General features: G+C 40.7%; 1 protein-coding gene across 3 annotated transcripts in view; it reads right to left on the bottom strand.

Annotated features, from left to right (window-relative positions):
• Window positions 1-16,353, bottom strand: part of PPP1R12A (protein phosphatase 1 regulatory subunit 12A) — a 133,209-nt gene extending 116,856 nt beyond the window's left edge. For all 3 annotated transcript variants that reach the window (XM_056114687.1, XM_056114696.1, XM_056114677.1), the window contains exon 1: window positions 15,784-16,353. In XM_056114687.1, coding sequence (XP_055970662.1) covers window positions 15,784-16,020 — 237 coding nt within the window. In that variant the 5' untranslated portion in view covers window positions 16,021-16,353. The remainder of the gene's footprint in view (window positions 1-15,783) is intronic.
• Between the last annotated feature and the right edge of the window lie 8,704 nt (window positions 16,354-25,057).

Raw genomic sequence — 25,057 nt, forward strand, 5'->3', positions numbered from 1 at the left:
GCTTCACTAAAACATTAAAAAAGTAAAAACAAAACACTGATAGAATTATTGTATTAATAATCCATTTCAAGTGTACAATTGAGTTTAGAATATTCAAAGCTATACAACATCACTACACTAATTTTAGGACATTATTATTACCCTAAAAAGAATCTTTTTAACTATGAGAAGGGGAAGATGGTCAAAGGGTAGAAGTACACGCTCCATAGTGAAGGCCTAGATTTGTTCTCTGGAATCACATGGTTCTCTAAACACCATGGAATCCTCTTAAGCAAGCACTCCTCATTTCCCTCCTGTGCCTCCAGTCCTTTGGTAAGCATTAGCCTCATAGTTACCTCTATAGATCTACCTGTTTCATACCTTTCATAAACAAAGTTATAAAGTCTATGAGACAGTAATGGTCTTCTGTGATTAGCTTCTTTCATTTAGCTTATTTTTTAAGATTTATCTACAAGGCTAGAGCAATATTACTGAAATAAGGTGCCTGCTGCATATAGCTGATGCCGCTTTGAACCCCAGTATTTGGGGAACTACCATGAATGACCCCTGAGCAGAGCCAGGAATAAGCTTTAACCACCACTAGGTGTGGCTTGGAAAAAATAAAAAATTCATCTACCCTATCATAAATATCTGTACTCCCCCACCCACCAGAATAACCGTGCACTGATAACAGTAACAAGCCAGATTCACATTCAATAATGCTGAAGGTCAGACTGTAGTGCAGGGGATCAAATCCAAGTAGGGCATGCAATTAAAGTCATTTATTGTATGCCCTACTACTTGACCCCATACATAAAACCCATTTTTTTTGGTCAAATGTAAATAATGCTGTTACGAACATAAACACCAACATACATATTTCTGTGTGGAAGATCTATTTTCAATTTTCAGATATATATCTAAGCAATCAGCCAGACTATATGGTAATGTTTAATGTTTTAAGAAACTGACAAACTATTTTGAAAATTATCAAACATCTTTATATTACACCAGCCAAGTATGAAGGCTCCCTAGTCAACAGTTGATCGTATAGAGCTGGAGAGAGCTCAAAAAGCTAATGTGTATTTTACATGCAGGAGCCTCAGGTTTGATTCATGCCCCCACATAGTTCCCTGAGCACTGCCTAAAATCCACCAAGTGTGGCCCCTCCCAAATAAAACCCTCACTTGTTATTTTTATTAGAGCCATTCTAGTGAGTATAAAGTGTTATCTCCTGGTGGCAAAGTAATTTCATTTTACTGTCAACTCCATGAAACTAATGTTAGCATGTATTTTACTTTAAAATTAGCCCTCAGCACTCAATAGCATATCACACAGAAAAATTCTTTAATTCTATTACATGAATATGTAAAAAGAATTGACACCTTGCATTATAAATGCAACTGTCACTGTCGCTGCCCTCCCGTCGTTCATCAATTTGCTCGAGCGGGCCCAGTAACGTCTCCATTGGAGACTTTGTTGTTACTGTATTTGGCATATCGAATACGTCACGGGTAGCTTGCCAGGCTCTGCCGTGCAGGCGAGATACTCTCGGTAGCTGGCTGGGCTCTCCGAGAAGGGCAGAGGAATCGAACTCGGTTCGGCCATGTCTGCTGCGTGCAAGGCAAACACCCTACCGCTGTGCTATTGCTCCAGCCCATAAATACAACAGGTATGTGTAAGCAGTAGAACTCTCAAGGTTAGCGTTCAATATTAGATATACTAGAAACTACTGAAAAAGTCTTTTGCAAAAAAAAGCATTAAAACATCACATTATTTTGAGCAAACCATAAATTACAAATGGCATTTAAAGAAATAATCCCAGACAGGGGTATGGTGCTGCCAGCAGGTCAATCTGTACCTGTGAGGCGAGTGCATCAGCAGCCGAATGGCACCATCAGACTTTCAGATACCCCAAAATTGAAGCTGTGCCTTTGGCCAGACCCCAAAAACTTGGGACAAAGTTTACCAAGAAAGTAAACGGCCAAAAGTTAGGTATGTGGGAGACACACCCACAAACCACCTCCGGCTCAGCTATATAATTGGAGGCATGGCCTCTCTGGTTCCTGATCGAACTGCTTAACAGCCATAATCCCAGAGACTCAGAAACGAATCTCAGAATCCAAAGGCTTTTGGCAGAAATGCATCCTGTTCCTGCAGTAGTTTACTGGCGCTGGGCCACTCCAGGTGGCAATAGGTTTTCGTGCCTTGGCCTGTTCCCCCTGGTGGCCCACTGACTGCCATCCTCCAGAGGCAACTGGATAGTCAGGTTTGGGCCTGCAGTGACGAGACATGCAGGGCCTCACCAGACAGGGGTGGAACCAGCCCTTTCCTCCCCATCCCAAAGAGATCCCGAGTCGCCACCTACAAATGGCCTCTCTGGCTCCTGATCAAGCTGCTTAACGGCCAAGAACCCAGAGACTCAGAAACAAATCTTGAATCCCAGCGGTTTTTGGCAGAAATGCATCTGTACCGCATACAAGGTGGCCGCTGCCTCAGAGCTTATTGGAAAGCCAGGTATGAGCCGGCGGTGACAAGGCAATGCAGTCTCATGGGAAGGGGGGCAGTACCGGCTCGTCCTTCACGCCCTACCAAGGTCACGAGTTGCTCCCCACAAGCGGCTCTCCAGCACAGCTGTAACACCAGACCCACAGAAACCAATCTCGTAATTATCTGGCTCTTTGCAGAAATCCAAAATCATTATATGATTCTCATAACCAGCCATAGAAAACAAAGTATTTCACAATGCCTTTTCAGCAATTCTGATTGTTGGTGGGGGGAGGGATTCTAAACAATAATGGTGCATCTTTTGTCGAAATAATGTATGTAATCAATGTAGAGAAGAGTTAAGTAGAAATCATCTGCCTCACAGGCATTGGGAGGGCTGGGAGGGGGGTGTATACTGGGTTTCTTGGCGGTAAAAAATGAGTACTGGTGAAGGGAAAGGTGTTTGACCATTGTATGACCGGACTTAAACCTGAAAGCTTTGTAACTTTTCCCACAGTGATTCAATAAATAAATATAAGAAGAAAAAAAAAGAAATAATCCCAGAGACTGGGAATGTGGTTCAGTAGAAAAGTTGCATGCAGGAGACCTGGGTTCAATGGTAAGCACAGCAAATACAAAAAAAAAAAAATCAAAGAATCCCAATAATGCAATTTGGTGACTAAGCAAATATGTTCATGTTTGAATACATTATGTTCACCTTATTATGAGAAAAGTACTAAATGTTCATCATCTTAAGACTGGGAAAATTAATTTTGGGGTTTACAGGTAAAAACTCATGATCTGACTCAAAGGGTAGTAGTACCAATACTGGCATGCTCAGGGCCCTGAAGTCCAACCCTGGCACAGAGAGCATGGCCTTTCTAGCCCTGCTGGGAATAGCCCTGATGGCCTCCAGCAACCCAACATCCCAAACCCATAAAAAAAAAAAAAAAATCCTATTACATGCTTGTCTCTCTCTCCTGTCTCTCCCTCTCTCTTTCTCCTCCCTCCCTCCTTCTCACACAAACACACAAATAGTGAAAAACCATGTAGTCATAATAATTACTAGTATTTGTTAATATAAATATTTCTACAAACAACTTTAAGAACAGTTTATAAGAGGGGGAAAAAAAAGAACAATTCTCTATAGAAATTAGTGTAAAAAAACTAAAATGGAGTTTATCAATGTTTTAAATGGTACTAGTGCCAGGGGCCAGAGTAACAGCACAACGGGTAGAGCACTTGTCTTGCATGTGGCTGACCTGGGCTCAATACCTGGCATCCCACCTGGAGCAACACCAGGAGAAATTCCTGAGCACAAACCCAGAAGTAACCCCTGAGCATAGCCAGGTAAGGTCCAAATAACCACTCCCCCCCCCCCACCAAAAAAAATACTAGCTCCAGGTCTAAAATTTCGTTTAACATTTTGCTTCTTTATCATTTTTCTGGGTTGGAGCGATAGCAAAGGAGATAGGGCATTTGCCTTGCATGCTGCCGACCTGGCCGACCCCGGTTCAATTCCTCCACTCCACTCTCGGAGAGCCCAGCAAGAGAGTATCTCGCTCGCACGGCAAAGCCTGGCAAGCTACCCGTGACTTATTCAATATACCAAACACAGTAACAAGTCTCACAATGGAGATGTTACTGGGCCCGCTCTAGCAAATCAATGAACAACGTGAGGACAGTCACAGTAACAGAGGTCATTTTCTATGATGCTTTAACAATTTTCAAATCTGGCAGGGGTATGGGGGAGGGTGGGGAATGAAACAACAGTAAATAACTATGAATATAAAATGAAAAAATTTAAAAATATAGAAATATTGGAAAGACAAAAAGAAAAAGATGATACTGACTTAATTGCAACAACTTAAGATCATTTTCATTAGTATCGTACGATAAAAATGCCAAGGAAACAGTGAGAGTCTTAAGTTTCAAAGAGCCAAATAGCAAGAAATCTACCTATCTGTATATCATTATTTTGAACCACATCCAGTGGTTCTTAGGACTTAATCTGAGCACTGTGCTCAGGGGATCATAGGGTCACATGTGATACCAGGAACTGAACCTGAACAGCCTTGTGCAAGGCAAGTGCCTTAAGGCTTACTATCTCTCCACCCAGTGGTAAATATTTTGAAAGAAAATAATCTTGAAAACAAGGCAAAATTTTTATACATGTAATCCCATGTACTTGGAAAGGTAATGGAACTTGTTGAACACATCATCCATATTAATCCTTTAAGAAATACAATACAGGGGTTGGGAGACAATATAATGTTTATGGTGAATGCACCAGACCTGAGCTTGATGGTTGAACCCAAGGTCCTCTGAGTAGTGGAGGCCCCCAACAATGCGGGGTTGAGCCAAATTTTTCCAACTGCACGTATTCTCTGGCCCTTGCACTGAAATACTGGCCGAGAATTGCTGATGGGGACCAGGAATGCCTGAGCACCTCCTGTGAGCCTCCCTCACTACTACCACCAAAAACTATATGAATTGTTTTTAGTTTGGGTGCCACAACTGAAGATGCTCCGTGCTTATTACTCTTGGCTCTGCACTCGAGGATCACTCCAGACAAGCTCAGGGAACATATGCAGTGCTGTGGATTTAACCTCATCAGTTATCTGCAAGGCAAGTACTGTACAGCCACCTGCTATACTATCGCTCAGGCCCCCGAAGTAGTTAGATCACGTTCAGGGTCAGGGATGTGGTTCAAGTGGTAAAGTACATACTTAGCATATGTAAGACCCTTAGGTTTGATCTTTAGAACACTCCAACCAAAAGAAAACAAAACATGCATACTTAAATCCAACATAAAAAGCATGCTCAAATTCAATGTAAAAAGATTTAACTAAGATCCCAGCTGGCCTCTTTATGATTAGGTTCCAACTAAGAAACTATTTAGAAAATATCATCTAACCAGAAACGATATTTATCACTGATAAGACTTAACTCTCATTACTCATGAGCTACCTTACTAATCAGTCAGGTTTTCAAATGACTGTTTTCAAAATTTAAAAACTATCCAGAAAGAGAATAACCAAACTTTAGTCTAAGGATATTTAAAACAATACTATAGGGCTGAAACTACAAAGAAAATGACAGAAATGTTCCAAGAAAAAGTATAAATTGGTATGCTTATAACTATTTTAATTAATTTTGAAGGCTAAGTTTTATACATTAGCATGTTCGTAACAAAATAAAAGCAACTGGTGTGTCCATATGTGTGTGTGTGTGTGTGTGTTATGGTTAATCCACAGAAATACACTCTCATTTCTTACATGGTTATTAGCATTTTTGTTGCTGTTTTGGGGGCACGCCTGGCAGTGTTCAGGGCTTACTCCTGGGTCTGCACTTAACAGATCACTCCTGGCATGGTTTGATGGACCATGCTGGAGATCGAACCTCCATGTCAGCCACATGCAAGGCAGGCACCTTACCCACTAAACTCACTCTGGTCCCCATCTAAGAGGGTATCAACCGATATTTCAAAAAATTTCTTCTTTGCCCTCTCTAGGTAGTGAAGAAATTGACACAAACTTCCTGTAACTGTATGGTTTCTATTGTACCTCAAACAAAAAGTAGTATCAGTTCAAATGTGAGATAATTAAGTTAAAATAACACTTAGGTTCTCCCTGTCAAAGACCTTACTTCATGCATGTGATATATTTAAATAATTGCTAACAAGAAGGAAGTGGAGGAATGCCTTCATTCCTTTACATGGTTTATACTTAATGCCATTTGAGAAATACCTATAACACATGACAAGGTGGAATGTCTCCACCCATGAAAGATTATTCAAGTCAAGCAAGCATACTTAGGGCAATAACACGTAACTGATTTGTATTTTTATGGCTAGGCAGCTCAACAATGAAGAGATAAACAATTAAAACACTAAGGCCAGACAATACACAGATTCATAATGAAAGTTATTTTTAAAAAAAGTGTGATTAAAATACATAGACAACAAAATAATCTAATACCAGTACACTGAGGATTCATGTCTAACTGGCTAAGTAAACCAACTGCCAAAAATACACTTAAAAAAATTATTTTAAAGTTTATTGTAAAATTTGGGCAAAACTCTGATAGTACTGGTACTCGAGGCCTCGAGGCTCGAGGCCCTCCCGTTGATCGTCGATTTGCTCGAGCGGGCCCAGTAACGTCTCCATTGGAGACTTTGTTGTTACTGTGTCTGGCATATCGAATACTCTCGGTAGCTTGCCGGGCTCTCCGAGAGGGGCGGAGGAATCGAACTCGGGTCGGCCATGTTGGCCGCTTGTAAGGTGAACGCCCTACCCGCTGTGCTATCGGTAATTACAAATATATACCTGATTTTAAAAAGAAAACTAAGATTGTTAAAGTTTGACTATAACAAGATCTACCTTTTCTTGTTATGAAAGTAATTGTTGGGGTCACAAATAGATTAGAGGAGGTAGGGTGCTTGCCTTGCACAAGGATGAGCAGGTTCAATCACAGGCATCCCAAACAGTCCCTCCAGCCTTGCCAGAAGTGATCCCGGAACACATAGTCAGGAGTGAGCCCTGAGCACTATCAGGTGCGGCCAAATACAAAAAAGTATTTGCTACTTGCACATGGTTTTAATTAGAATGGAGGGGGTACACGCTCAGGTTGAGCCTCACATGTGAGTGAACATATTCTTGGATTGCATAGTCGATTTTGCGACTGCACGACACATCATAAGACACTACCTACTCGGGGCTGGAGTGATAGTACAGCAGGTAAGGCGTTTGCCTTGCATGCAAAGGTTTGATTCCCAGCATCCCATATGGCCCCCCAAGCACCGCCAGGAGTAACTCCTGAGTAGAGCCAGGAGTAACCCCTGTGCATCACCGGTTGTGTCCCAAAAAGCAAAGCAAAAAAAAAAAAAACCCAAAAACTACCTACTCAATTCTCCATAATTACCGCACCATATTTGATGGGGTTCAGAGAGTAGGCAACAAATCAGAGAAAAAAATATATATATTCATATATACATATTTTCAGATATATATATACCAAAGCTCATATCACCCAAACTTTAACAACATGTTAGTGATATCCTATAGATATGGCTCCTACCAAAATAGAACAATCTTTACACTGTTTCCTATATGAACACTTTTTTGCAAGCAAGTTCAGCAGTTCTTCATAACAGACAATACAAAATATATTATTTTGATAGTGTTTGAAACAGGGATCGGGGCTTGGGATAGAAACATCCAGAATTTGATGGTGGGAAGGTGTAATGGTGGTGGGATTGGTGTTTGAATATTAAATGTAATCAAATATTGTGAAATAACTTACAAAATTTTAAAAAATTAAAAAAAAAAAGAATGGAGTGGGTAGGGGAGGAAGGCTTTTGGACCTCACCCTAATGAAACGGGGGGGTGGGGGGGGAGGCTGGACACAAATCTATGTTACCGACCCATTATTAAAATTTTCAATGTATAATATTTATCCAGACTGCCATTATTTTCCATTAAACTCCTCTTTACAAGTCTAGTCTACATTTAATCTACAAACATTTACCATACACCTGCTAAAATAAAATGTAGATACAAAAAAGGGATTTAAAGGAAAATGAATCAAAAGTACCTCCTTGAAGGAATTCACTATTTTGCCCAGAGATAAGATATATTAACAATAGCAGGCACTGTATAAATGCCAAACCTAAGTGAAAACAGCAAGTTAAAAAATCATAGTAGTAAAGCAATTAAACACTTCATGCTTTTAGCTATGGCCTAGTATATACCGGGAAATACATTCCTGAAAAAGATTACATGTACACAGCCTACAAATATGAAACCAGTGGTTCCTGCAGAAAGCTGTCATTCACCTTTGGTATCTCTTAAGGTAATCATACAGCCCCCCCCCCACACACTCCTTAAGGATAAGTACGCAGGGCATTAGATGACCTACAACCACCTGCACTCTTATCATTTTCCACCAAAAGGGAGAACCAGAGATTTTAATAAAGAGATCTCTCAGCTACTCTCAACTACTCTTCACTTAAATGAAAGGGCATTGAGAATTTTATACTTGTGTCCATTATTTGGAGACTATGTCCTTTTGTTATTAAAATCTTCCTTTTTCTTTGTGAAATGACAAAGGTAATAGATGATGATCAGGACGTTTGCCTTTAGGGTTTTTTTTTGGGGGGGGGAAGGGTGTGGGGGAGAGTTGCACCCTGCAATTGCTGCCTGCTCCGTTCTACGGGATCACTCCTGGTGTGCTCAAGTGACTATCTGGGATGTCCATGATCAAACCCAGGTCAGCCATGTGCAAGGCAAGCACTCTACCTGCTGTACTATCACTCTGACCAACTGTTTGTTGTTGAATGTCCTAACATGGCAGAATAAAAATTATGCTATACTGTTTCAGTCTTTAAAAAACTACTTTTCCTTATACGAAAAAATTAAAATTCTAGAATAGTAACTTGACCAGCAACAGGCAAATCACAATTCAAACAGTGCTCTTAATAGCAATAAAAAAATAAATCTGATTGCTCTTCCCAAGGCTAGAAATCATTTATAACCTGAATATTCCTAACTATAGACTTTCAAATAAAATTTTTACATCCAAATTTAACATTAAAATGTTTGTTTTACTAATTCAGAAGTTAGTTCAGCTAATTTTATCAGCATTTCATGCTTCAAATCCTAAGTATAAAAGCTACTGTATAGAAAGGAAATTCAGAAAATTAAGCTAAGTAGTGGTAAAAACTGGAAGTACACCTTTAAAAAAAACACTAAGTTACCTATAATTTATCACTATTCATTAAGAGTTAAATATTCGTGTATATTTGAATATATACAAAGCATTTACTATAAATGAGTATGTAACTATGCTGAAAGCAATTAAAATATATTGTTACTAGGATAAAGAAAAAAATGTTTTTAGACTAAACTCTATGCCACAGGTTTTTGTAACTTCCTTTGCAACTTCCTAAAGCACTTGATCAAATATTCTGAGTAACCTAATGGTCAAAAACAATCCTAGTGGTTCCTAAATTTTAGGAAAGACTCTGAGAATAATTTAGATATATAACACTACGAAATTTCTATTATAAAAAGATCTTAAATCTGTTGGCTAGCTAAAGCAAAAGTAGATGAAAAAAATTATGCAATATATGCGTTTTCATTTGATTCTGATTTACAGACAAACTTTCAATGCCTAATCATCAACCCAAGTGACTGAAATTTAATACTTTCTTAAAACTTAAGACATTTAGTAAGTAGAGTGTTAAAGACTGGGTTTTGAGAATCAGAAAGACCTATTAGAACTCAACTCTGCCATTATCTTAGTAACCTTAAGCAAGAGAAAAAGGAAGCCGTGAAAAGTAAGATAGTTTGTAGTCTGTAAAAGAACCTACCATAATATTTAACATATAATAAATCCTCAACAAATGTTCACCAACCCATTCCTCTCTCTGCTGAAACAGAGACTGAACATGCCTACTGCATACCAAAACCAAACCAAATTAGAATAAATTAAAAATGACTGGAGAGAGTTCAATCTTAAAATTTTTTAATGACTGTGGAATCCCCCCCAAAAACTTTCAAAACAAAGGTGAGGTTAAAATGACACATTTCTGCAGGCAGAGAGGCAATGAAAAGAGTTTAAAGCACTTAAATGCAGGAAATAAAACAGCAGTTACGATGTTCTACAGAATATAACAGGGCTTCAGGGTGGAATGTACTTAAATCACTAAAGTGCATAGTTATCTTTTAAAAATCATGTTAGCTATATACTTTTTCAGTAATGATTTAAGTACAAGTACTTTTCTTGCTTTTCTTTAGCAACATTTGTGAAATGTGGGAACAAATGTCCCATGAAAAAAATTCCTGGTCTACCTAGTGTTTCTACCTGCCTACAATAGAAAATGCTCAGTCACAACTCGCAATCACACTGAAACACGTTAAAGATGATCTAGGTTATGACACTTCAAAGCCAGAACTGTTGCCAGGAAGTACAAAGGCAGAAACTGAGAAGACATTATAAAGGCAGTAATGTATGGGCTTTAGGGCCCTACAAGTATACCCCATATGGGTAGGGTGTCCATTTACTTTCAGGAAGTGAGTTTGCGGTTATAAGTTGTTTGTAAAATAGAAAAAAAAAAGTTTTGTTTCCTTAGGCAGAGAGGAAATGAATTGTTCATTTGCTTAAGTTTTTAAAAAATGGGGCTGAAGAGATAGTTACAGGGATTAAGGTGCTTGACCCTGGCATCCATGCAACCTGGTTCAATCCCTGGCACCACATATTGTCCCTCAGCACCACCAGGATGATCCCTGAGCACAGGGCCATGAGTAAGCCCTGAACAATGCTGGTAGTTTCCCCTCTACCCTCCCCCACCCCATACTCCCGCAAACAAATAAAGATAAACTGGGTGACTTCAATAAAAAATTTCAAGGACCACCAGTATAAAGTCTTCCTAAAAAATTATGAGAAAATAATTTGTACTGTATATTCTTTCAAATGATTTTTAAATTATTTTACATGGCCTACTATATTCTTCCATGGTTTCAACAGGGTTAAAAACTCTATACCCGACTCCCTCCCAATGTAAACAATTATAAAGTTCCATATTAAGTTTTACGTAAGGCTTCTCTGTACAATAAACTATTCTCCAACACGCTAGTATCAACTGTTTCCACTCTCTTTTCCACTGGAAAGCACTTTATGTAGCCCTATTAGAACAGAATCTTTCAAAAAGAATGCACATCAATGACCCAACCAAGTATTTTTCTTATCTTATTTACCAAAATTTAATCTGGTTGAGAGTTTTTTCAATGTAAAGTTTTTCATTTGTTTTCTAATCATAGAAATTATACTACGTCCAATAGTGGATGAATTGCAAAGAGTTATCTCCCGGCATATAAATAATACTAAAACTCCATTCCTACAATATGAGGTAAAGATATTAATTCAATAAATCTTTAGTGAGCACCTATCTTGTGCTTGACTCTGGAAATAAAACTGTGGTAGACTAAGTAATTACAGTCAATCAAAAAAGATAAGCTTATAAACAAACAGTACTCAGTAATAAATGTCCTAACAAGCAGAAAAACAAATACCAGGTGAACTGAACAGCAAGGAGAAAGTGTCTCTCCAATGCCACCATATTATACAAATTCAACAGGCGAGAAAGACTGCTTCTGGCCGGCAACTGGGCTGAACACCCAAGAATGTCTCAGATTTTGATTTGCAGAAAAAGTAAAGGAGAATGTTGTAGTATAACTAAAACATAGCATGAAAATAGAACAAAAGAATACGATGTAGATAAACCTCAAAGGTGTAACATTTTAATCTTAATTTAAAGAGAGAAGTGACAACCAAAAGTGATTGTTAATTCTGAAAGCAATATGAAAACTAGATTAAATCAGAGAATAGGAGCAGGGAAAACAATTAAATTATAGCAATTAAGGGTTAAAAATAAAGGTATAAACTAGGCTGATTATGAAAGTGGCAAAAAAAAGGGAACTGATGCAAAGACAATTTTGAAAACTCACTATATATAGTATGGGGATAAGAAATAATTATCATGCTTAAAACTTGTTTAATCTGCAGATAAATAATTAAAGAAAAAAGAATCAATAAGTGTTGAAGAAAGTTTCATGCTGACCTTAAAGGAATTTCCCAGTGATGTGTAAGAAAGAACACTGATAAACTCCAAAGTTTATGAAGTCTACATAAACACTAAGTCTAAGTGATAAAACTCTAAAAATAAAATTAAAGTACAGCAAAAAGTCATGTTTGAGTAATATAATCATTTGAAGAAACCATAAAGGCATATGTAAATACAGTAACGGCTAGTTTTGGCAAAGACGGTGCACTTCTATTTACTATTATTACTACTTATAATCTTAATAAAATCATGGTATTAAATAATACTTCATTCTAAATCAGTATTTCATTAACAGTAGAAAAGTTGAATGAGGAATTATTGCTCTTGCAGAAATGTGAGAATTGGAAACTGACTTAGAAGGTCCTGACACAGAAGCAGTAGGTAAGATTTTTAAGGTAAAATTAAAAGGCTAAACTCAAACTACTAGAAGAAATCTCAGTTCTTAGTTTTATGCATATCAATAATGGTATGATCAGCTGGGCATTTTACAGAACACTCTTAACTTTCCTAAAATCTTCATTTCATAAAGCACGCTATAACACAGATAAAAAAGCAATATAACACTCTGAGGACTTTAAAAACCAAAGCTGATAACTCTCTTATGACAGATTAAAATCTACTCTAGATATATTCCCAAAAATCAGTAATTTGTATTGTTAAGTTTATAATCAGGGACATTTTCTAGTTTTGAGTAAAAGAAGCTGCTTTAAGAGGAAAAGAGGAAATATTATTGACAACACACATTGTGGCCTCTCTTATACACAAAACATTTCTATACACAAATAGCTGAAAACTGAGTATTATAACTTCTAGAGAAAACTGTCAACTAAACAAAATTACTTCTAAATATTAGCTATTTGTCAAAAAATGGAAATTAAATGTAAAGAAATATTTGTGGAAAACTGTTTTTCTACCTGTAAAATTTGGGTCATTTTAGTGAAACTTAAAGGTAAATGAATTATTTCTAAAGTCAAGCAAATAATCCAATTGGCCAAAAAAAATTTTAGGTATTCTGTGACCTAAGAAAACTATTCAAAGAAAGGAAAAAAACTATTCAAAGGCATTAAATCTATGGGTCATTTTAGATTTTATAAAGCAAGTATTTAAAATAAGTAGCATTCAAGAGATTTCTTAATAGCTTAAAATTTTCTTATGATTCTTTTAAAATGACTTATCACTATTCACTATTTGTTGTCCTGAATTTGCTTAAAGCATACTAGTTCTCAGTCATAAGGGGTGGGGGGAAAACACAATAGATGTGGAAAAAAAACCAATAATAAAATAAAAATGTTAATGTTTGATATTTTAAAGATCTCACAGACTTAAGGAATGTCTAAACTATAAAAGGTATGCAAATGAATAAGGGTAAACTTGGAAACTTCTGCTTAAGCACTTATCAACTAAACGAATACTCAATAAACATTACACCTATAAAATAACCACTGAATTCAGTTAAGGAAATTGCTTTAAGTTACAGAAGTCTTGCAATACGTCCGAACTGAAAGGGTTAAAAAAAAAAAAAACAAGAAATTCCTAAGAAACTGTAATGTGTTTCTCTTTTCCTACCTAAAACAGTATATTAACTTAGGTTTCAGAAATTTCCTTCTCATCTAAGCAAATACAATTAGGTTCTCTCACAACTGTAAACTTTCAAGTTTCTATTTGATAATTTAACAAAACATAAATGTTTTGTTTACAGTTATGTTTTATTAAAGCCATCTTAGTTTTATTAAAAACACTTATTTCATTAGTTTCATTCATTATCCAATTGAATCCTGACCTCAAGCATACAATAACTGTCTTTCAGAATCAATTCAAAACATGTAATTACACTTGAAAGAAATTTGAAAAGATTCATTTTAACTAACTGCATTATCATTTTTAGTGCCAAGAGTTTTTCTTTCTCTACACCATGATTTTAGAATACAAAGTTATGCCCTACCTTAAGCCTCAGCTAGATTAAAAGTTTGTTATACTAGAGACTTTAAATTCGTGGAATAGAGAAAGAGTTCAAGCCCAAGATATAGTTTTACTGGGTGTCACATTCTGAATTCCAGATTTGTCCTGTGATTTGTCAGTCAGTTCAATTCATCCAGCCAAGGCTGTAAACAAGGGCTATATGTAAGCCAAGTTTTGTACAGAAAGTTAATTAAACAAAACTTAAAAAAAAAAAAAAACCCTGTCATCTGCGAAACAGGAAGCAGTAAAGGAAAAATGCTATAGAGTGCCTCTTGTAAAAAGGTGGCGCGATAATATATACATGAAACATAAAGCCTGAAGTTGTGACCTCCCAAACAAGTTTCTCTATTGTATTAACAAAATAGAGTTAAGAATTCCCAACTATAAGCAAAGCAACTTCGAGAAAGTCTGCAAGACTCTTCTTCGGTAGGGGCGAAGTTACTGCTCTAAAAATTTAACTTTTTTTTTTTTTTTTTTACTTTTTCCAAATCATTCCTAGTCGCCCACTAAGAAACGAGAGTTCTGTCTTGTCACCTCTTAGTACCACTTAAAAACTTGCTTTTTATGCATAACTCTACGTGGCCGTGTTGCTTCTGGCCTGTTAAAGGCAAAGCAACAACATTATCTCCGGATTGCCAATAGTTTCTCCTTATTTGGCTAACATTGAGAGATCCCAATCGGACTAACTATAAAACTTTAACGTGCACAAAGCATCCATTTTGAGAGAAGTTTGTGACCGGCTCTCTTCTTTCCCACCCCGAAAGAAGGAATAAAAGAGCTTGATAACCGGCTTTGGGAAAAGGGTGTCCCGCTTCCACTCCTCTCCCCGGCCGAGTGCACACCCACGGGCCGGCCGGGCCGTGGGGAGGGGGGGGCGGGGGTTCGAGACTCGGGCACCAACTCTGCTCCGAGAGCCGAGTCCGTCGGGCTCCGGGTGGGCACCTTCCTCCCCTGCCCATTCCCACTTCTCCCCCTCCCTGCCCGCGCAGATCGGCCTGATGACAACCTCATTCCGCCCCCGTCCCCAGTGATCAAGAGCAATAAAGGGCGGGGGGGGGGGGGGGGGGTTTGGACAGGAAATCGTCCTCGCAGGGCACCGGCGGAGACTCCCGATCACTTAATGATTCTCATCATTTGTACTCGAGCCCCGGGAAAGTAACAGCAAAAACCCCACGCCCACCTACGGGGCAGAGACGTGCCGCTGCCCGAGGGGTCCCGCACGCCCCCTTGGCTAGCAATTGTCTTCCAGAGTCTTCTCCCCGCCACCTCCCCACCCCGTCCCCCCCCCGCCTTGGAGTCGATCACTTGACATCAAGGACCCAGGGAGGCACGAAGCCCACTCTCAGGAACCCGGTCCACTCTCGTCGTCCCTCCCCCACCCCCAAACCCCACGCACACAAAGTCCACAACAAACGGCTCTGGAGGTCCCAAGCCGACCTCTGAGTCCCTTTTCCCCTCTAGCCCGGAAACCAGCCGGTTCCCAACTCCACCAGCCACCGGTCCGACGGGTCCCCTGCAAGCCGGGGCGGCTCGGTCCCTGCAACACCCCCCGCCCCCAGCCTCGCGGGAAGCCGCCCCCTCACCCCAGTAGCTGGGGAGCCTCCGGCCGCCCCCCGAAGTCTCGGGGGGGGGGGCAGAAAAACTGAGGGGAGGCGAGGGGGAGGCCCGGGGGGCGGGAGAGCCCCGCGGCCGGGGGGTGGCGGGTGGGGGGGGGGGGTTGGTGGGCAACCGACCTGGTGCAGGGCAGTGAGTCCGTCCACATTGGCGTAATTGATGTCGGCGCCGCGGTGCAGCAGCTTGAGCACCTCGTCCGTGTCGCCGCTGGAACAAGCCGCCAGGAAGACGGCGCCATCGTCGAACTTCACCTTGGTCTTCTGGCGCTTCACCACGGGAGGCTCGAGGTCGGTCTCGGAGCCAATCCAGCGCTTCAGCTGCTCGTTCCGCTTCTGCTTCGCGTCCGCCATCTTCATCCCCTCTCCAGCCGCCGGGTCTTCTTATCGCGAGGGGGGTGGGAAGGGGGGAGGCGGAGAGGGAAGAGAAGGGGAGGCGGGCTGGGGGGGAGGGAGGGAGGGGAGTGCGTGTGTGTGTGCGTGTGTGTGTGTGCGCGAGTGTGTGTGGCGGGGACTGCTGCTACGCGTTGCGGGCCCGGAGGAGGGCTTGGCCAGCGGGAGGAGACGCTCGAGACTTCCAGTATCCCACAGAGCACTGGGGCGGCGCGGCCCGGACCGGCGGACCTCCCTTCCGACCACAGGAGACCTCCCGCCCCCGACCCGGCCGCCCGTCAGCGGCGGCCCGTGTAACGTAACTTCGCGAGATCCGGGCAGGGAGGCGCCCGGCCGCCAGTGCGCACGCGCGGTTGCGCCTGGGCCCGCCCCCAGGAAGCGAGCGCTCCCGCGAACTGCGGCGGGGGCGGCGCGGCGACCGGAGGGAAGCGGGTGTGGTCGTCGTCCCGGCTGCCCCGGCTGCGGCGAGTGGGTGGGGGTGGGGGTGGAGGTGGAGGTGGGGGGGGCTGGGACCAACCTGGAAGGGCGGAGTCTGGGAAGGAAAGTTGGCCTGGCGGGGCGGAGGGCTCCTGGGGTTCCGGAGGCCAACGGTCGGGCTGCCGAGGGCTCCGCAGGGGCCAGACTTGGCGTCCCCCGGGCCGGCTCTGCTGCCCCGCCGGAATCGTTGGCTCAGGGCGGAGAATTCTTCTCGCTGGCTGCGTTATTTGAATGGAATTGGAGGATAGGTCGGGGGAATGAGGAGCTTGTGATGATTTTTTTTTTTTTTGGTCCCCCTCCTAAGGAAGTCGAATGGTTTGGGATCCTCTCGGGTTTGAGAAAGGAAACTTGGGAAAGCGGAGTTAGGCTGCCCGGGGTGGTGACTTGGGTGGTGCTAGTTGACTCCCAGCTCTGCAGCCCGGGAAGGGGCTTGGCCGCCCGGTGACATGGGACTGACCCGGGGTAATTGCAGTGGCTTCCTGCCAGCCCGCGCGGTCGAAAGGTCTTTTTTTTTTTTTTTTTTTTTTTTTTTGCTGGGTGTTTTTCTGTTTTGTTTTGTTTGGGGTGACTTTATTTTGTTTCTCCTGTGTCTTTTGCGTTCTCTCCTTCAGTATTTTTAGCACCCATGAGCTTAGCCGAGCCTTGTAACTGGTCCTGACCTTTTAAGGGATTTCTAGTTCCTGCGCCCGTCTCTTTCTAAGGATGGGTAAAGAAAGATCCCAGCGCTTCCCGAGTTCAAAAGGGAATGGTACTGTTCCTCGGTTAATTCGGCCGAGAGTTAGGATCACAAAGAACCCGTCATTGTTGCAGGCACCGGCGAAACAAGATAATGACATTTTAATCCACTTTTGTAGTGGCTATAATGATAACCCCCCCCCCCCCAAAAAAAGACTAACTTTTGTCTTGTATGAGCCGCACACACGCGCAGGCGCACATTATTTGTAATTTAAAATGTATTTTGAGCCCACTATTTACATCTCCCGCCAGTTGATACCAAAACACTCCACTGTTTTCAACAACTATTTTTTAGAGCGTTTAGCGCCCAAATAAGAGAAATAAAATATTTACCGTGGAATGGAACTTCAGGGGTCATCTACTTGTTTTCAACCTTTTTATACCTGCAGACCATATCACTGATTAGACTTGGTTCCCAAAGAATTGATTTGTTAATTTTACCCAGCAGCAGAGTTAGGAATCTTTCACTTTATACTTTGTACTGGTCAAGCATTGGTGCTTGAGACACAACAATGAACAATTAAGTTTTTCTTAGTCTCAGCGTGATACCCTTTCCGTAGACTACTTTGCTGCCCATCATGCTAAAAAAGTTGTGTAAAATCTGATTAGGGAACCACCTGCCGCCTGCAAGACTGAGCTTTCTGATAAGCAATTGGTAGGATAGTAATAGAACTTAGGGTTCAGAAACTTAAAATATGGTAGAAAACATACAAATAAGCAGTATAGCATGCATAGAAATGACAGTAGTATCAGATCCTTGAATACTGATAACAATACAGTTAATACACAGGTGCTAGGGTTTGTGAGAACTCTAATGTCAATTCACACTCAGTTTTAAAACTTCCCAAATTTTAAGTTTTAGAACAAAGGCGGCGGGAATTGGAGGCTTGTTTTGTCATATCCATAGTCTACCTAGAAAATCTCTTAAAAGATTATTCTTAATATTTCCCAAGAATATCCCAGCCTATTTGAGATAAATTTCTGAATGTTCTCTGAAGTTAAAATAGGTGTCTGAAGTTTTCATTTGGGCCAGAATGTGACAGAAAGTTTGCTCTTTGTGAATGAAGGACTGCAGGATGTTAAAAAAAAAAAAAGGCTGATGTTGAAACTATAAAGAGTTAAGTGCCATTTGCCAAAGGCCACCAGTCAAAACAAGACTGGAGAAAAGCCCACCTTGCATCTTTCACTGAGTATGCAAATTACAGTTTTGTTTCCACTTCCTAGTAGGCCTGGTTTGCTGAAATCACTGGGAGTAGTACTGGGGTTAAGGCACTTGCCTGGAATTCAGGAGACCTGAGTTCAATCCTGGTCTCTGTTTATAGCCCCCTAAACACTGCCAAGAGTGACTCCTGAGCACAGAGCTCAGAGTAAGCCCTGACCACTGCAGTTTGGCCCCAAAATAAAAATAAAAAACAACATGGGGGTGAAGTAGCAACATTGGACTCCTGAAACATTAATATTAACACTATGTAAATCACAGTACCCAAGTTAAAATAAATTTAAAAAAAATCTAAAAGCCTTATATTACTTCAATAGCTGAAAAAACTTAAAAATTTGTCAAAGCAAAAGAAATCAAAGAAAAGTATTTCAATTGCCTAGTGGTCTCTAAGATTAGAGTGTGAAGATACTTTTCTGCTCCTTTAAGACAAAATAGAAGGGAAAATTGAGCTAAAATTTCTAATTGTTTTTCTTCAATGCAGTAAATCATTATCGTGTTGGGTTCTTCAGGCAGATGTTATCAAGAGGATTTATGCATATCTTTTTCAAAGCTTAATTATGAAAACTCTTACCATTAATTTACTTGTGAATTACCGTGAGTTTAAAGAATTTTAAAATATTTTTGTTGTTTTTTTTGGAGCTATAACCAGCAGTGCTCAGGGGCTATTCCTGGTACAGTTCTCTGGTATCCAACCTGGGATATCCCTGGGTATCCCACCTCTGGTTTACCATGTGGGGTGAACCATGTAGTGCTGGGAATACCCACATGTGAAACCTGCTGTAACACTTTGAACTGTCATCCTACTCCAAATCATAAATGCATTAGATGCTCACAGCTTACATGGTTTTCTGTGTCCCCCCCCTTACCTGTTGTGTGATTTCCTAAGAGTATAATATAATGTGATACTGAGCTAGTAATCTCTTTTATAATTAGGAAAGCAACTATCTAATGCAGTAACATAGGCACAAAAGCTGTAGTATACCAATATTCATATATTTGTCTGGCTGTAACTTAGTACCAATCTATGCCGTGGAAGGTTGATTACTGAATCTAACTCTTAAATAATTTCATCATACAAGAAAAAAAAAGTAGAGTCAACTTAAGCAAATGGAAAAGATAAAACGTCTTTAGCTCAGTAAAAAATTGGTTACGGTTGGTAAAAAAAAATGCTTTGAAGATATAAAAAGCCTTCCATCTCCATTAGAGAGAAAATATTTAAGAACACTTGAGGACTAAGCTATTTGCTTGTTTAACTGATAGCTCACTACTTTGCCGGCCTTTAAATTCTTTATAAAGTTATAATGAAGGGGCCTGACTGGGCTCAATGGGCTGGAGTGCATGTCTTAGCATGTGCAAGGTCCTGAGTTGAATCCTTACGCTGCCAGTTGTAGCTCTGGTGATCCCCAGCACTGCTAGGACCGGACAGCACTGCATCACTGACCAAAGAATTGTCAGATGTATATCATCAGATGAAACATTGCCAGGTGTGACCCCAGAGACAGCTGGGGACTCCCACCCCAGTGGTAAATAAAATAATAAGCTATATATCACCTGCTTTTCTTTTTCTTTCTTTTTTCAACTTCATTCATTTATTTTTATTAGTGAAACACCATGAGGTACAGTTGTAGATTTACAAACTTTAGTGCTTGGATTTCAGTTATACAATGATCGAGTACCTATCCCTCCACCAGTGCCCATTCTCCACCACCAATGATCCCAGTAGCCCTCCCCACCCCTGTGACAGGGCATTCCCTTTTGCTCACTTTTTCCTTTAGTGTGTTTTCATTTGCAGTAGAGGATTGCATATCACTTGCTTTTCTATAAACCAATTTGCTGTTAGTTGAAATTTCCCACCGCTAAGCGGTAGGGCGTTTGCCTTGCACGCAGCCAACATGGCCGATCCGAGTTCAATTCCTCCACCCCTCTCAGAGAGCTACCGAGAGTTTCTCGCCCACATGGCAGAGCCTGGCAAGCTCCCTGTGACGTATTTGATATGCCAGACACAGTAACAACAAAGTCTCCAATGGAGACATTACTGGGCCCGCTCGAGCAAATCGATGATCAATGGGAGGGCCTTTACTTACTTTTTACTTACTTTGTGTTATACTATTGGACAGATATTTTGCTACTGAAGCATGTGCATTTTACTCATATCTTTAAGTTCTCAGCTACAATTCAAACCTGAATATGGTAGATATGTACTTTTTTGTGTCACACCCAGTTGTGTTCAGTGTTTACACCTAGTTCTGAACTTAGGGGACCATATGAGTAAGCATCACATGTGTGAGTTTCAAAAGAAAAGGCATGGCTACACATGGGACTCAAGCATTTGGTGACCGAGAGCCATTCCCCTGGCCGGCCGATGGCAGTGGACAGATGAAGGACCAGGGAATGGAGAAACGGCCCCAGGCTGGTTGGTAGTCAGTTTATTTAGTTTATTTCTCTCTCCTCTCCAGTGTAGTCTGATCTCTACCTTACAGCATAATCGTAGTTGTAGTTTTGGTCATAGTCCTAGTCATTATAGTTCCATCATCCTAGTCTCCTTCTAGTCCTTGACTCTTCTTACCCCTTACAGCATAGTTATATAGAAATCATGAAGGATAGGGGTCTACATAGGTGGGGGTGGACATTGTCATAATAACAAACAGAGGTAAAACCACTCCTTCACTTTGGTACATCTACACAATGGAATACTATATTGCTGTCAGAAAGGATGAAGTCATGAAATTTATATACAAGTGGTACTACATGGAAAGTATCATGCTAAGTGAAATGAGTCAGAAAGAGAGGGATAGACATAGAAAGATTGCATTCATATGGGGAATATAAAGTAACAAAATAGGAGACTAACACCCAAGAATAGCCGAGATAAGTACCAGGAGGATTACTCCATGGCTTTGAGGACAGCCGCACACGCTAGGGGAAAAGGCAGCTCAGATAGAGAAGGGAGCACCAAATAAAGGATGTTGGGAGGTTCCTCTCAGGATGGGAAATGCGTGATGAGAGTAGACTATAGTCCGAACAAGATTGTCACTCAATGTCTCTTTTGCAAACCACAGCACTCAAAAGGAGAGGGGGAATGCCCTGCCACAGTGGTAGGGTGGGATGGGGGGATGGGGGGTGGGAGGGATACCGGGACTGGTGGTGGTGGAGAATGGGCACTGGTGGAGGGATGGGTATTCGATCATTGTATAACTGAAACCCAAGCACAAAAATGTGTAAGTCTACAACTGTACCTCATGGTGTTTCACTAATAAAAATTAAAAAAAAAAAAAAAGTAAAAAAAAAAAACTTTTTCAGGAGAAGTTCTAGATTAACTCAAGGACAAAGTCTCATCTGAGGGTTCAGCACTCTAGATTACTAGGAGATCCACTCAAGAACAGGATTCCATCTAGGGCGTATTGCTTTATTCTTTCCTCAGCTACTTATCCATTTAAACAATCATAGTTAATTTACTTCTTAAAATATTTTAGTCATTTTGTATGAACATACTAAGAGATATATTATGCTTAAAGGTTGGCTCTTCCTGGGGACATCTCACTATACCCCAAACTATAGTACTCAGTACAGGTTAGTATTTCCTAACCACAGCTGGGTCATGACAGAATTTGTTCCATGACCATGCTCTTAAGTTATATACTTCTTATAGCACTTAGGTTGTCCCTTTCCAATGCCAGGGTAGCTTATGCCCTGGTTCCATCCTTGTCCCTCACTGAGATCCTTCTTTTTGGGGGTGTAGGAAGTAAGGGCCACTGAGGCTTCAGTCAGGTAAATTTGATGGATTACCAGGATTATTTGGAGTCAATTAACTCCCATGTTTCAAAAGCATAACATCAGGGCTGGAGCAGTAGCACAGCCAGTAGGGTATTTGCCTTGCACGCGGCCTACCTGGATTCAATTCCCAGCATCCCATATGGTCCCCTGAGCACTGCCAGGAGTAATTCCTGAATGCAGAGCCAGGAGTAACCCCTGTGCATCACTGAGTGTGACCCAAAAAGCTAAATAAATAAATAAATAAAAAGCATAGCATCAACTGTCTTCTTGCGTCTATACAAATTAGACATTGCTAAGCCATGCAAGAGACATAAAGGAAAGAGAAAAGAAACATAGGGTTATTAGTGTCTGATGGAATTGCATGTGCCTCGGGGGCACTGTTGTGGGAGTAACAATAAACCTAAGCTCCCTGCAGGAGGAGCAAGGACAACCCAGTGTTATCCAACATCATGCAAAGCAAGCACCCTACCCACTGTAATACCTCTCCAATACCAAAACCTGAGATTTTAATGTAGACTTACACTTTTGAAAATAGAATAGTCAACAAGATAGTTGAGTCTTCTACACCCTATTCCTAGTCTAGGCTCTTTCCTGTTTTACAATAACTTCCAATGTATTTTTAGGAACCTGAAGAAACAATTATAATCTGCCAGTCACATATTTAATCCCACCCAGACTGTTGAGCGAATGAACAGAGAATGACCATAAATTATGTCAGATTTCACTTTTATACCAATCTCTGAAACATAGCATCAAACCCATTTGAGTTAAAAAGTTAGCCTCACTCCAGGATGTTTCCTTCACTACACAAAAAGTAGTTTTGCTTAACTCTTCAGGGTAAATTCTCTGCAATATTTATTAGTCTTTATATCAAGACTCTAGCGCTGTCAACGTTAACTTGAAATTGATAGTCCTACAAAGTTACTCTGACCCCCATAAACTGAAAATCATATAACAGACATCATTTGCAACCTTGTATTGTGGTCAATGTCAGAACATACCACAGTCATTAATATGAACAATGCACTTCCCAAACTTTTATCATGATATTTGTTGGAGCCAAGATACACAAATACTATTATTAATGTTTTCTTCATCTCAAAAAAAAACACAAATTTATTTTAAAATGTTACTTAAAGTAAGTGAAAAGTACCACCAAAGTGCCCAAGATGCTTGCAACCTTCCACCACCATCCTAGTAAGATTCCTCTACTCTCCTCCATCCCATCTGTCCCCAAACCCTGTCACATAGTGCTTGGAAATCTCTGTTTTGTAACCCAAGACAAGGATTTGCCATCACTTAATACTATCTAGTCCCTTATTTGCTTTCTTCATACACCACAGGTTAGTGAGAAATTCTGAGATCCTTTTAGATTCTAAAGCCCTTCCAGGAACTAGGAAGCTAATCTTCACTGCCCTAAACCTCGTTAGACCTCTCCCTCATCTTAAGTCAACACAACCTCTGTTTATTAGTAAAATTCTTCCCTTCTGTATCAGTATCAAAGGATGGGAGACCCTGTGTGTTGGTTCCCTCTTTTCCACCCGATACAAAAGTTCATGATACTATAAATTTAAATGAGAATAAATATAAAATTTAAGAAAATTTATATTTGAATTGCTTGGTAATACTGTGCAAATATAGCTATGATAAATTCCTTGTCCTCTCAAACAGTACCTCCAGCCAGATTATAAACCCAAAACCCTTATTAAATTTGACCGTTTCAAATAAGGAAGCAGAATTTTGAAAGCAACTTCTGCTTTCTTCCCCGCCACTAACATCCTCCCTGAGGCAAACAGAATTACTATGAGTTAAAATGAGGGAAGGAAAAGAGGCAAATAGAAGAAAACAAACCAAAGATCAAAAAGTTTTTCTTTCAGGCAGGAGAGATAATACAGCGTGTAAGACTCTAGCCTTGCATGCAGCTGATCGGTGCTTAATGCTTTAATATAAATTGGCCCTGACATGTTGTATTACTAGGTCCTTATGCCTTTCACTAAATCATAATTAAAGTTCAGTCAGTGTTTCCCAAAAGGTAGATCATGTAGACTGAGAATATATATGCAGTTTTGAATGAGGTACATACCACTTCACAAAAAAGTAACTCTTTCCTAAATGCCATCATCTTGGGCCAACCTTACCAATCTTCTATTCAATAAATTGAGAACACACTTTGTATTTAGATCCTTGATGGACAAACTAACTGGAATAGTATTGTTTTGTACATCAATAGAATAAACACTGGCACTATTGTAAGCATGTTACCTAAACTGCAATAAAATTGTTTAGAAAGATTAAAAGATCTCAGAGTGAATGACTGCTTGAACACTGCCAGGAGGAGGCTGGAGTCTACACGTGGGAGTCCCATTAACCAAATATAGCTGTGCTACAAACACCGTTGTACAATGGTCTGAGTGTTTCTCCCAAAGATGTATATGTTGCAATTGTAATCATTAAAGTGACAACATTAGGAAATTGGTTAGACTATTAGAGCAAGGGATTAGCACCTGCCTGTATAAAAAAATCTTGCTTGCTGCCAACATTGGTTTGATCCCCAGCACCACATGGGCTTTCAAACATTGCAGATATACCCCCACTGTCCCCTGATCATGAGTGAAACCTTGGAGTCCTCCATCCTCTGGCCTACAACCTTAAAGTAGGCCCAGATAATCCCAGTCTAGGGGCCTAGTGGCACCACACCCTTGGACCCTCACACTGAACTCTTGGCTGAGAATCAGGAGGAGGGACCCACAGGTCCTCAAGCACTGCTTGGGAGATACCCTCCAAGCCCCAACCACAAAA

The sequence above is a fragment of the Sorex fumeus genome, unplaced genomic scaffold, assembly GCF_029834395.1.
Source record: "Sorex fumeus unplaced genomic scaffold, SorFum_2.1 ptg000003l, whole genome shotgun sequence".
In the NCBI taxonomy this organism is placed as follows: domain Eukaryota; kingdom Metazoa; phylum Chordata; class Mammalia; order Eulipotyphla; family Soricidae; genus Sorex; species Sorex fumeus.